The sequence below is a fragment of the Cylas formicarius genome, unplaced genomic scaffold (genome assembly GCF_029955315.1).
Source record: "Cylas formicarius isolate icCylForm1 unplaced genomic scaffold, icCylForm1.1 PGA_scaffold_6__28_contigs__length_40554024, whole genome shotgun sequence".
In the NCBI taxonomy this organism is placed as follows: Eukaryota; Metazoa; Arthropoda; class Insecta; order Coleoptera; family Brentidae; genus Cylas; species Cylas formicarius.
Window position 1 is genome coordinate 38,698,565 of NW_026844347.1, and position 12,406 is coordinate 38,710,970.

Genomic DNA, 12,406 nt, shown 5'->3' on the forward strand with positions numbered 1-12,406 from the left:
AGTAAAAACTCTAATATTGTTCGTGTTAAAATTTCTGCCTAGATACGAGGGCGCTTCTAATAGTGTACCCTGCGTCGAATAATACGGTATCGTGGTTGTTAAACAAACGTCGAATAAATGTAACAATAAGGGCACTAAGGTGTGTTTAGAATCCTTCTATTTCCCTATTTCCAACCATAGAGAATAAGGCCCCCATTATTTCTGTAATGGAAAATAAATAATTTCTTCTCCATATTTCTGCATAGAAAAATAAAAAATGGTGATATCTGTCCGGGCCATATTGTAAATAAAAAAAAAATTACTATTGACGACTGCCTCACTAACTGCAAGTAAAACTTAACTTTGATAGAAATCTTGATGTGATGTGTTCTACGGTTAGGTAACTAGATGGCGCTATAATACTTATAAATTATTTTTTTTCGTTTTAAAGGTTAAGGGCAAGTGAATATCGCGTAGTTTTAAACTTATCGCGAGATTACGGCTTTTCTAGGATTACGATTTTTTGTTTCGAACGTTTTATCTGAATTTTCAACAATTATCTGCATACCCGCCTCATTTCGCTCGGCGTCGGACAAACCTCTGCGCGTTTTTATCATTCGAATGGCATTATAATTGTTTAAATCGTCAGTCGCGTCGAGACATGTGCAAGTGTAAAAGTGAAGGACCGTCGGCGAAAGGGACACCCGCCGTTTGTGCCAGCATACATTTCAAAGAATCGGGGAAATTTTTTCTAACAACGCTTCGGGGTAAGAGTGACTTGAGCCCGTACATTTTCGGCCGATTAAATAGTTACTATAAAGCAACGTTGCCGTTTTTCCGGTGTACTCTGCGTTCAATTTATCTTGATAACATTAATGCTAAAAAAAGCAGCGTAATGTGCTTTTCTCCTAAACCTAACATCGAACAAGTATCCCCAATGTATTTATTAATTAATGGCGAACGTTTGAAAAATGTGAATCATAATAAAAACCTTGGTGTTATATTTGATGGTAGACTTAGATTCGTGGAATATGTATCTTTGTTGGGAAAAAAGTCTTATTTGGTTTTTCGCCATTGATACAGGCATAGAACTGTCCTTAATTTCAGTTCACGGAAACTTTTACCTCAATCACTTGCCCTTTCGATTATGAACTATGTTTTAGTCCTCTATTACCCATGTCTTGATAGTATTATTAAATATAGATTGCAAAAAATTCAAAACAGCTGTTGCAGATTTATTTTCGGCTTGCGTAAATTTGATAGGATTTTTCACAAAATCCAGGAACTTAACTGGCTAAAAATAAGTTATATGTCTAACGGTAGATATGGCCGGCGGCCTTTATTAATGGACCACCCGGTATATTAAAGTGCATATTACGAATGAAATAATTTTTTCAATCCTTTGAACCGCTATATCGTGGAAATGGGAATACTTATCACAAACAGTGTACAGACATTTTTTGTAGAGAATCGGATGATCTACAATTTTTGTTCCAACTATTTTTTCTGTAAAAGTCACCGTTTAGCTGTAAAACGCGAAAAACCTATTTTTGCAACTCTTCAATCTTTAGCTCTATGGGAATCTTTGCAATCTTACTTCTATCTTAAGGATGAATTTGACTGGACTAGAAAGAATGGTAAAAATAGTTATTTCACATACTTAATAAAAGTCGTAGGATATTGTAAGACCTTTCAGAAAAAACAATGAGAAAATCGGGATTTTTCCATTTTAAATGATAAAAATATATTCGTTTATTTTGAACACCCTGTAGCATTTAATTCAAATTTCGTTGCACATATTTTTTACGTCATCTTCGAACAACGCTAATATCGAATCGTAAATTGTTGCAAATATGAAAACTAGTATTTTTTTAGAAAAAATTAAATATTGAACTTTAGGTATGTACTAATAAAAAAATTGAAGAATTTTAATGTTTACCACTTTCGTGTTCACCATTCATTTTATCTGTGACCCACCCTGTATAATAACTGACCTTTCGTGTGCTCAAACCGCGCGACGAGTCATTTTTATAAAAAGAGAGCCAACGTATTTTTTTATTACACAAAGCAATTCTTTCTCCCTGTTTCATCAGGTGTACCGCAAGGTTCTGTCCTTGGACCTATATTATTCTTAATTTATATTTCTGATATTTTATCCAAATCGAATATTTGAATTTGCATTCATTTGCCGATGACACTCAGCTATTTTACTCTTTCGATCCTAAATCATTAGATATCGCTTCAATTTCAAAAAAAACACCCATTACTATATTTAATTTATCAATGTATTTATAACTTCGTGTTTAGTTTTCAATTTAAACATTTAAGAGGTTAAGTGGAGTAGCTTTTGCTAGACTTCGTCTCTTCTCTACTGTATATTTGTATATAACAATATACAACAATAAAGGCAATTTATTATTATTATTATTATTATTATTATTATTATTATTATTATTACTATTATTATTATTATTATTATTATTTTAATTGGCTGTAACTTTTTTGTTTTTAGAGATATCGAGGTAAACAAAAAAAGAAAATGTAGGGTTAGTAATCAAGTTGTTTTCCAAAACAAAACACTATCAATTTTCTGATACACAAATTACACAAGGATATATAAATTACAAGGAGTTCAATGGTTTCGAGAGGTTAGAATGAAACTCTCAGTTATCTAAAGTAAAAGACTTGCAGCGGAGTCATTGAAATACGACAATAACCAAAGAAAATATCTAAATATAGGTATTGCAGAAATAATCGCAATTGTTGTGCGAAAGCAAACAACTCCGGTAATTTATCAGTAACAAGTAGCTAGTTAATAGATAAACGCGTGATTCATTCAAGTGAGTGAGGACATTTCCTGTTCGAATAGTCAAAAACAAGTCATTTTTACCAACGGAGCAATTTATAAATTTCTGACGCTTCTAAACATCGAGCGGACATCGAAGTATGTAATTGCTTGGTCTGTCTGTGGATGACCGCAAGATTATATGCCTAAGTGTCCGAATTGCTTTGGTTTAAGTTCAGTTGATTTGTTTAAAAAAAAATCAGTTTTCAATCCTTGGATCCTATGGATTTGCTTTAGTAAGAAGCTAATTTAAAGCTGAACAGATCTGATGTATTGATCCCTAGTAGCTAGTAGCTGTTTGTTGAGCATTTATTTTCTTTTCTTAGTAGTCGATTTAACGCCAGGTGGTTAGGTCACCAGTTACACACGCATTGTATCTAATGGCCAACACTTTGAAAGGCTTCTCTTATCTCCTGTTTCATGTCCTCTTTTGTTGTGGTACTTGGTCTTTAACATAACCCCACACAAAATAGTCCATCTATGTGAGATCAGGAAATCTAGGTGGCCAGCTAATCGGACCACCTCTGTCTATCCCACCGTTGAGGAAATAAATTATGTAATTAGTTTGTAACATGATGGGCAGGGCCTCCATCATGAAGGAACCACATTTTCTGCCTCCCTTCGTTTGGATTAGTTCTTAACATATTATGCAATCTACGCTAAAAATGAATAAGAAAGAGGTTTAAATCAAAACCGAACATATTTCCGCCCCAAAATGCTATGCATTTTCCGGGTTGCTATGAGGCAAGGGGCAAAGGCGCCTTTTTAAGATCGTATCTCTAGGTTTAAGGCGAGCAACTCTTGTCTTGCCCTGGAAAAACAATTCTTCGCAGCTGCCATTTTTATAACAACAACCTCCGGTGTTGTGGGTTCCAGTATGTTCTAGAGTATGGACATAGCAGTCTCTACAAAAATCTTGATGAATTCGTTGAAGCAGCTGCCAAGATGTTAAACGATTTAATTGTATACCGGTTAAGGTGTCATCCGGCTCGAAGGACCAAAATGTTTAATACCTACAAAAGTAAATCGTTAAAAAAAAGGAAAATAAAAAATTTGAAGTACAGTCCACTAGGCCATCCAAATAATGCGTTATCGAGGTGCATTAAACAGCGTGTATAGAGTTGAACCCAAATTAGAAAAGAGCTTTCTGGTAATGGAGAATCCATAGCCATGAGATGTGAAGGTCTTTCTGAGACTTTTTAATTGTTCAAGGAAATGAAATGAATTGAGTAAGAAACCATCAGTTTGCTAGAGAATATGTTGGAAATCCAATGGATCTTAGGTAGTCTGCATTTTAGAATCATGAGGAGTGACAGACATTTTCATGGATTCTAGTAGTTAAGAAGTTTAAGATTGCATCCCAAAGTTAAGTCGTCTGCACGAATATCTGGAATTTGTTTCCTCATAGTCAGTTGTGTTCATGAGCAGCGTTTCATTTTCTTTATCTGCATTTAGAATTGCGATGTCGGGATTATATTTCAGAGATTATAAAGCAGTACGTTCAGGCTTTGGCTTCATCGGTAGAGAAGAAGGCACCCAGACTACCGTACTAATCTTTTTATTTGGGTATTTTCCGTCCTGGAGAAGAAGTTTTTTGGAGCAGATCGTTACACAAATGAGTTGAATTTTTTGATCGGTTTGTTTTTCGTTTGCTCGGCCAACATTCTTCTTGGGGCTTTTCACTTTTTTCGTAACGCCGTATAACCACCGTTATTATTTGAAAAACCGCGAAGAGAGGCTCGCGTTCTGGTGCACACAAGCGGATAACCCACAATTTTGAATGAAACCGCTCAACTGTGTTACGAACGGAACACGATTCGTTTGTCTCACAGTGCGGGCGTCTGCTTTGTTCCGACATGTCGCTCACAGGTAAAAAAAATTTAGTGTCGTTGGTATCGCGATTCGTGGTGTTGTATTGGTGTCGAAAATATTATTTTAATCTTGAAAGAAAGAAAAGTGTTTGGGTGGGTAATTTTAATTAATATTAATAATAATGATAACAATAACAATAAAAAATTGCCTTTATTGTTATATATTGTTACTACTCCACTTAAAGTAAAAATAAAAAAAATAACATTGAAAATCAAATTATTTTAGCAGTTAGCAGATTGAATGTGATTTTACTGAATCGGATATACTATTAAAAATTACAACAGCGTTATAAGAAAATGATCTGCGTAACAAAGATAAACGATATCGTGGCAGTGAGAGTCTGTAGGGGTACCTTAAAGCCACTGATTGAACATTACGAAACTGTAAGTAGGACGGATTCGATGTGCTAATTTTTTGGAAAACCGTAGACGTCAAAAAGTACTTGAGCGTACTGTCAATTTTTAACCAGTTAAGTTCATGGATTTTGTGGGAAATCCTATCAAATTTACGCAAGCCGAAAATGAATTTGCAACAGCTGTTTTGATTTTTTTGCAATGTATATTTATTAATACTATCAAGACATGGGTAATAGCGGATCAAACCATAGATCATAATCGAAAGGATTGAGGTAAAAGTTTCCGTGAACTGAAATTAAGGACAGTTCTATGCCTGTATCAATGGCGCAAAACCAAATAAGACATTGTCACCAACAAAGATACATATTCCACGAATCTAAATCTACAATTAAATATAACACCAAGGTTTTTATTACAATACTTGGTCAACGTTAGTTTTAGGAGAAAAGTTAGTTATGCAAATCCAAATTGATATAAATTGAAGCGATATCTAATAATTTAGGATCGAAGGAGTAAAATAGCTGAGTGTCATCGGCAAATGAATGCAAATTCAAATATTCGATGGATGTATAAATATCAGAAATATAAATTAAGAATAATATAGGTCCAAGGACAGAACCTTGCGGTACACCTGATGAAACAGCGAGAAAGAGTTGCTTTGTGTAATAGAAAAATACGTTGGCTCTCTTTTTATAAAAATGACTTGACGCGCGGTTTGAGCACACGAAAGGTCAGTTATTGTACAGGGTGGGTCACAGTTAGAGTGCAGCTCGTTATATCATTGGTTTCGAGAGTTATGAGAGGGTGGTTAATGCGAAAGTTGTAAACATTGTTGTTTCTTTTAAAATTCTTCAATTTTTTTATTATCTTAAGTTCAATATTTTATTTTTTCTAAACAAAATACTAGTTTTCGTATTTGCAAAAATTTGCGATTCGATATTAGCGTTGTTCGAAGATGACGTAAAAAATATGTGCAACGAAATTTGAATTAAATGCTACAGGGTGTTCAATATGAACGAATATATTTTTATCATTTTCTGATTATTTTTTCTGAAAGGTCTTACAATATCCTACGACTTTTATTAAGTATGTGAAATAACTATTTTTACCATTCTCTCTAGTCCAGTCAAATTCATCCTTAAGATAGAGGTAAGATTGCAAAGATTCCCATAGAGCTTAAGATTGAAATATTGAAAAAATAGGTTTTTCGCATTTTCCAGCTAAACGGTCACTTTTACAGGAAAAATAGTTGGAACAAAAATTGTAGATCATCCGATTCTCTACAAAAAATGTCTCTACACTGTTTGTCATAAGTATTCCCATTTCCACGATATAACGGTTCAAAGGATTGAAAAAATTATTATATTCGTAACATGCACTTTAATATACCGGGTGGCCCGTTAATAAAGGACGAGGAACCCTTATTCCGACAACAACAAAAATATTTACAGGTAAATCGACGAAGAGAAAAAGTTGCCAATTTTTTTCAAGTTCATTAAATGGCCGCAAGGTGGCGTAATTTCTACTGTAAAATAGAAAACACGGGTTTTCTTCAAAAATATTCCAAATTAACCTACATCAAAATTAGTTTTAACGTAATCTACTCTAGATATGGAAACTTTTTTGTTTGACCTATTTTTTTCTATCTCGTCAAATTAAGGATAGGGGAAGAGTCGAATATTGGTTTAGAAAAAGTTGAATAACTTTTTTTTGGCTTATCCGATTTCGACGAACTTAGTTTAGTTTTAAAGAGTATTTATAAGAGCTCCAACTAGTATGTAATAGCACGATATTAATTCCTTTACGAGTCGGTAGGAGGCGCTTCACTTCAAAAACAGCTCTGTTCATGATTTTCTCGAAAATTTCAAATATAATGGTTTATAATATTTTTATCTAAGATGAAAGAACATGAAAATAATTTCCATTTCCATACGAAATGGGTCACCTGGTATATATAGTTTTATACGTATATGTATAACAAATATGTAAAAATATTGACAACGCGTGGATATCGCTTATATGCATCCTTTGTTAAAATTCGTATGAAAAAAAATGAATATTTAGAAAGAAAATCTTAAGAGGCTTAACTCGCTTAAATGAGAAAATATGCATCAACTCAGTGGCGCACAAAAACGTTTTTTTTTTCACTTACAATCTTATATTACGTCATAAAATTGGGTTCATATTTTATAACGTCACTGGTCGAGATATATTAAGTAAATCAAATTTTGCCTGATTAAATATTGCCTCGCGTTCCAGGGCATATGTTAATCAATTACTACCTCTCCGGTATCGAAGATAACAATGAAGCGAGGATAAAGCTGAGCGGACAGGAATTGAAACTGCTCGCCTGTCAGTTTTGCACTCATCTACTCGCCGCAGGCGTTATGCGTCAGTTGCCCGATAAAGATGTCGCCCCGTCTAACGTCTTCCGGGTAAGTAAGATGGCGCTGTCGGTCGGTAATTTTTATGCTCTGTGAGTATCGTCGGTAATACAGATCCCGGTAATGTGTCGGTGGTCTGTGTCCGTCGTCGTTCGGCAGGGATGACGACCGTTTACTACAACGTAATATTAATAAACGTTTATTATTTATCTTACAAACACGAAATGCAAAAATGATAAACAAAACAAACAAACAAACGCCTGCGTATCAGATTCTTGAACAAGTTCTGTCCTATGGTGGTGACATTGCTTAATCTAACTAACAAAACTTGTAAAACAATGTAATTATAATAATAATAACGCCGCTATTTACAATACCTCTGGATTCCTCCTGTTGGCTTCTTCAGAGCCAAAATTAACTAACCAAAATTAAACTAAACTCTGTACCAGCTTATATATCGTTTGAAGGGGGCGGAGCTAAAGGAGAGGCATGAACGTTGTCTCGGATGACTGATTCCCGCATTGGTGAGTCGCGGTTAAATTTTGTTTGGTTCTTTATAGATTTCTACAGATTCTCAGATTTTTCCTTGGTTGAAGAATTTTAATTTATCGAATAAAATTTGCTGTCCGGTTTGGTGATTATGTTCGGGAACTGCTAATGATTTTATTTTTTCGTATTCTTAAGGTTCTTTCATGTTGTTTAAGCCTACATGATATGTTTCGCCTGGTCTCTCCGATGGTGTAAACTCCTGGCACCTCAAATTGAATTTTTGGACAAGTGGTAAATCTGGTTTTGACGGTACACTTCGTTAGAATTTTTGATAATAGTGGTATAATAGGGTAATAGTGGCAAGTGTGGGGTTGCTTGCGGACATATTCATTGCCTTTGGAAGATTGTAGTGAAGCACATTTTGCGATGGAACGCTTAAATCGTTTTCAAATATACAGTGTGATCCACAAATATGTGGAAAATCAAACTTTTTTTTTTTAATCGAAATGTATGGTTGTTATGGTCTATACTGAATGTTTTCGGAAAATGCCCTGTGTTTAATACTCTATATTTTTGACGCCGTTTCCGACTGCTGTAATTTTATTATGCCAACAATTGTATAAAGTAATACATTCATTTGTCCTATATTTAATTATTGCTTATTATTAAAATAGGTTAATAAATTTGTAAAAGAAAGGCTCATCTTTATTCATTACCTATAATTCTCCATAAGACGTTCTATGTAATTTAGGCCGCAGCTTCTCTATGACTGTCTTTCATTTTTCGACACTCCAAAAAAAAAAAGCAATTTAAAAATCGCCATATTTTTCGGCAGCAATGATCAAAATATGACTTTAAGTTGACGTAAAAAAGACGTCACTTAAATGACATCATTCGTCTGAGACGTAGGTCAAATTCACGTCCTGCTGACGTCATATGTAACGTCATTTTCGTCATTTGGTGACCTATTAGTGACGTCATCCTGAGCACTTTGCTACCTGGGGCGGTAACCAACAAAAACCAGCTCAAGAGGAATCGAGAAGATTTGTAAATAGTATTACAATATCCTTTGGAAGTTTCTTTGAAAAGTTAACAAAAAATGTCTTCATTAATTTGTTTTTTGTCATTTTTAATACTTAAATTTTAATTTCTTTAACTCTATTTTACGTTTTATTTTTTTTCTACTCCCGTCTGTAAAATACCTAATTACCTACCGATCTAGCGTGCGTCATTTTCATTTCCTATGAATCCGAGCCACTTCGGACATTTCCGGGGTTTTACCGCACGGATTTGGAAGCAATCGGATATTTTCGGAGATATTTCCCACGCTTTGAATTTTGTCGTTTGTCATGTTAGTGAATGTATTCGTATTGTTTTGCGAAAATATACCCAAAAACTAACGGTCGTAGAAAAAGTATAGTATGCAACACGTTCGGTAACTTTTTAACTCACTCGTTTATTAAAAACTCGCTCCGCTGCGCTCCGCTCGTGTCAAATAAACTCGTGAGTCAAATGCCGTTTACCGCACTTGTATATTATTAACCAGTACGTAGAACTCTCATTTCTACATGAACCTTTTCCGTTTCTCTGACGTCTTCTTTTCACAACACTGCGTTCGGTCGCTTCGTATATTTTGCGTATTAAAGTCTCCTAAGTTCCAAAACATTTCGAAAATACGTTTTCTTTCTTCTTTTTCAAGCAGTCTTTTCGGCATTGGCAATCTTCATTTTGAAAAACTTTGGCAGGAATAAGTTTTCCCCAAATTCCGTTGAATTGTACGAATTTTCTGAATATAAGTAGCACTTCTGTGTCCTCTGAATCTTTCTTTGAAGGTGCTGTTTTGTAAATTCTCATTCTGAATTACTTCCTCTTCCTCTGTTGAAGAATGAACTTCTAAAATTCTCCTTCTTTGTTTAAATCTCTTGTATGGGAATCAGGAAATCGTGTTATTTTATCATTTCCCATGGGTTTCATAATTTCTTTAAATTAAATATTATTTAATTTAAATTACCTTCATCACTGCTTTCAGCATTTTCAACAAAGTGTACTTAGGTCACTTTTGAAAATGTACGTGATATAAAATTTTAAAATGTACTAAGTATATTTCAATACCGATTTATTTTTTTGACAGTTCAGCATAAATTGCAAATTTCACCGGTGCCAACTTGATAAGACGAAAATGGACTTACGTCACTTTAAAATAATTACGTCTAATTTCATGTTCTTCAATTCGGACGATTTGGCCGTAATTTGATTACAGAATGTTGTTTTTCTAGCCGGACTGTATTTATTTCTGGGCGCACTCGGAAGTCCCCGCCTCGCAACCTCAAACCCCGGGTCGAATAAGCACCGCCTCTTGGCCGCCAGTGTCGCCCGGCGACAATTTCTTGTCGCCGCTGGACGCGTCTGACAACGCAAGTAAGAAACGTCACTCGTTCACGTTTTCGCTGCCAGGCGGCGCTAGCCGCCATTAACTGTGTGTCTCCTCCTCCCCACAGTATGCGAACCGGAAGAAGAGAAAAGCAGGGAACTGAGGAGTTCCGCCCGGGACGTCGAAATCTTGTCGCTTGAGGAGGAGATCAAAAGCCTGAGGCAGGAAGTCGAAAAGTACAAAACGTTGGTACTGTAACGCATTTTTACGCTTTAAGGGGACGGAAAAAAAATGGCGAAAAGCGACCGCACTGGCGTGCGGTTTTTTTAATTACAAATTTACGAAATTGAAACATAAATTTTTTAAAGCCTATAACTAGTTTAATAAAATGTGCCGAAGATATTTTAATTTTTTCTCCTTGCAATATGTGCTAGGTCAAACGTTCCAGTCACAACAGTCACGGGGAACAATTAAATATAAGAAATATAGTATTTTTAGTGGCAAAAAAATTAAAAAATTTGGAAATGCTATTTACAGATGAAGCTAACTTTTCCAGAAATGCAATCACAAATTTCCGCAATAACCATATTTTGGTCGGCAATTAAAACACGAAGAACGGATTTCGGTAAATTTTTAGACTGGAATTGTTGAAAATTATTTAGTTGGACCCTCTTTCCTGCCAGAAAGGCTAAATACATTGGATTTTTTCCTATGGGAGGCATCTTAAAAGTCCAGTTTTTACTCTGATATCTGTATTAACATATTGCTTAATAAATTACAAACATGATAAGGAAAACGTTCATTATATGTATAATGTTATTTTGATAAACGATCACCCGGTAGGTGAAGAATTTGAATCGGAAAAATTTGCAATTAGGCATAAAAGTAAAAAATTACTTTTTGGGAGAGGGTCTTAGAACCGGTTCACTTCTATAGATAGAGATTCAAGCGCTGACCGAATCGGCTGTCAAAGATTTCGAATCGCCCACGGAGGAAAACGTGTCAGAAATTTGCGGCACAACCAAAATGGCCGACGCGTGTACTATGACGACCGAAGTAACGGAACGGACGAAATCTGTAGAGGCACAAACCGAGTTTTTGGGGAGGAGCGCAGAGTGTAGTACACAAACATCCCAAGACTGCCTTAACCCAGAAGATGGTGTTTCCCTCCAGGTGATTATGGCGATACTGTTTTTTTTTTCGAAATATTTATTTTTAAGTCAAAATCTCTTACGGCTCCTTCAAAAGCACTATAAATAATAATTATAAATATACTATAAATACTATAAATAATAAATATACTATAAAATATACTATAAATAAATTGGGGCCACAGATGGCCATAGATGGGCATATTTTGGGTCTGATATTTATAGACTCAAAATTAACTGAAGATCATTATTTGCAACTCTTAGAGCACCAAATAGAACAATATATAGAAGATTTACCCCTAAATAAATCGGCGCTGATTATATGTATTTATATATATATATATATATATATATATATATATATATATATATATATATATATATATATATATATATATATATATATATATATATATATATATATATATATATATATATATATATATATATATATATATATATATATATATATATATATATATATATATATATATATATATCTATATATATATATATATATATATATATATAAGGAAAACGTTCATTATATGTATAATGTTATTTTGATAAACGATCACCCGGTAGGTGAAGAATTTGAATCGGAAAAATTTGCAATTAGGCATAAAAGTAAAAAATTACTTTTTGGGAGAGGGTCTTAGAACCGGTTCACTTCTATAGATAGAGATTCAAGCGCTGACCGAATCGGCTGTCAAAGATTTCGAATCGCCCACGGAGGAAAACGTGTCAGAAATTTGCGGCACAACCAAAATGGCCGACGCGTGTACTATGACGACCGAAGTAACGGAACGGACGAAATCTGTAGAGGCACAAACCGAGTTTTTGGGGAGGAGCGCAGAGTGTAGTACACAAACATCCCAAGACTGCCTTAACCCAGAAGATGGTGTTTCCCTCCAGGTGATTATGGCGATACTGTTTTTTTTTTTCGAAATATTTATTTT

At 34.6% G+C, this 12,406-nt stretch overlaps 1 protein-coding gene across 4 annotated transcripts in view; it reads left to right on the top strand.

Annotated features, from left to right (window-relative positions):
* The window catches only part of LOC132703136 (protein cappuccino), a 53,239-nt gene that overhangs the window by 21,427 nt on the left and 19,406 nt on the right, over positions 1–12,406 (top strand). For 3 of the 4 annotated variants that reach the window (XM_060672226.1, XM_060672225.1, XM_060672227.1), the window contains exons 6-10: positions 7,312–7,487; positions 10,202–10,343; positions 10,403–10,545; positions 11,233–11,469; positions 12,126–12,362. In XM_060672226.1, coding sequence (XP_060528209.1) covers positions 7,312–7,487; positions 10,202–10,343; positions 10,403–10,545; positions 11,233–11,469; positions 12,126–12,362 — 935 coding nt within the window. The remainder of the gene's footprint in view (positions 1–7,311; positions 7,488–10,201; positions 10,344–10,402; positions 10,546–11,232; positions 11,470–12,125; positions 12,363–12,406) is intronic. The other variant, XM_060672229.1, reaches the window with a different exon arrangement.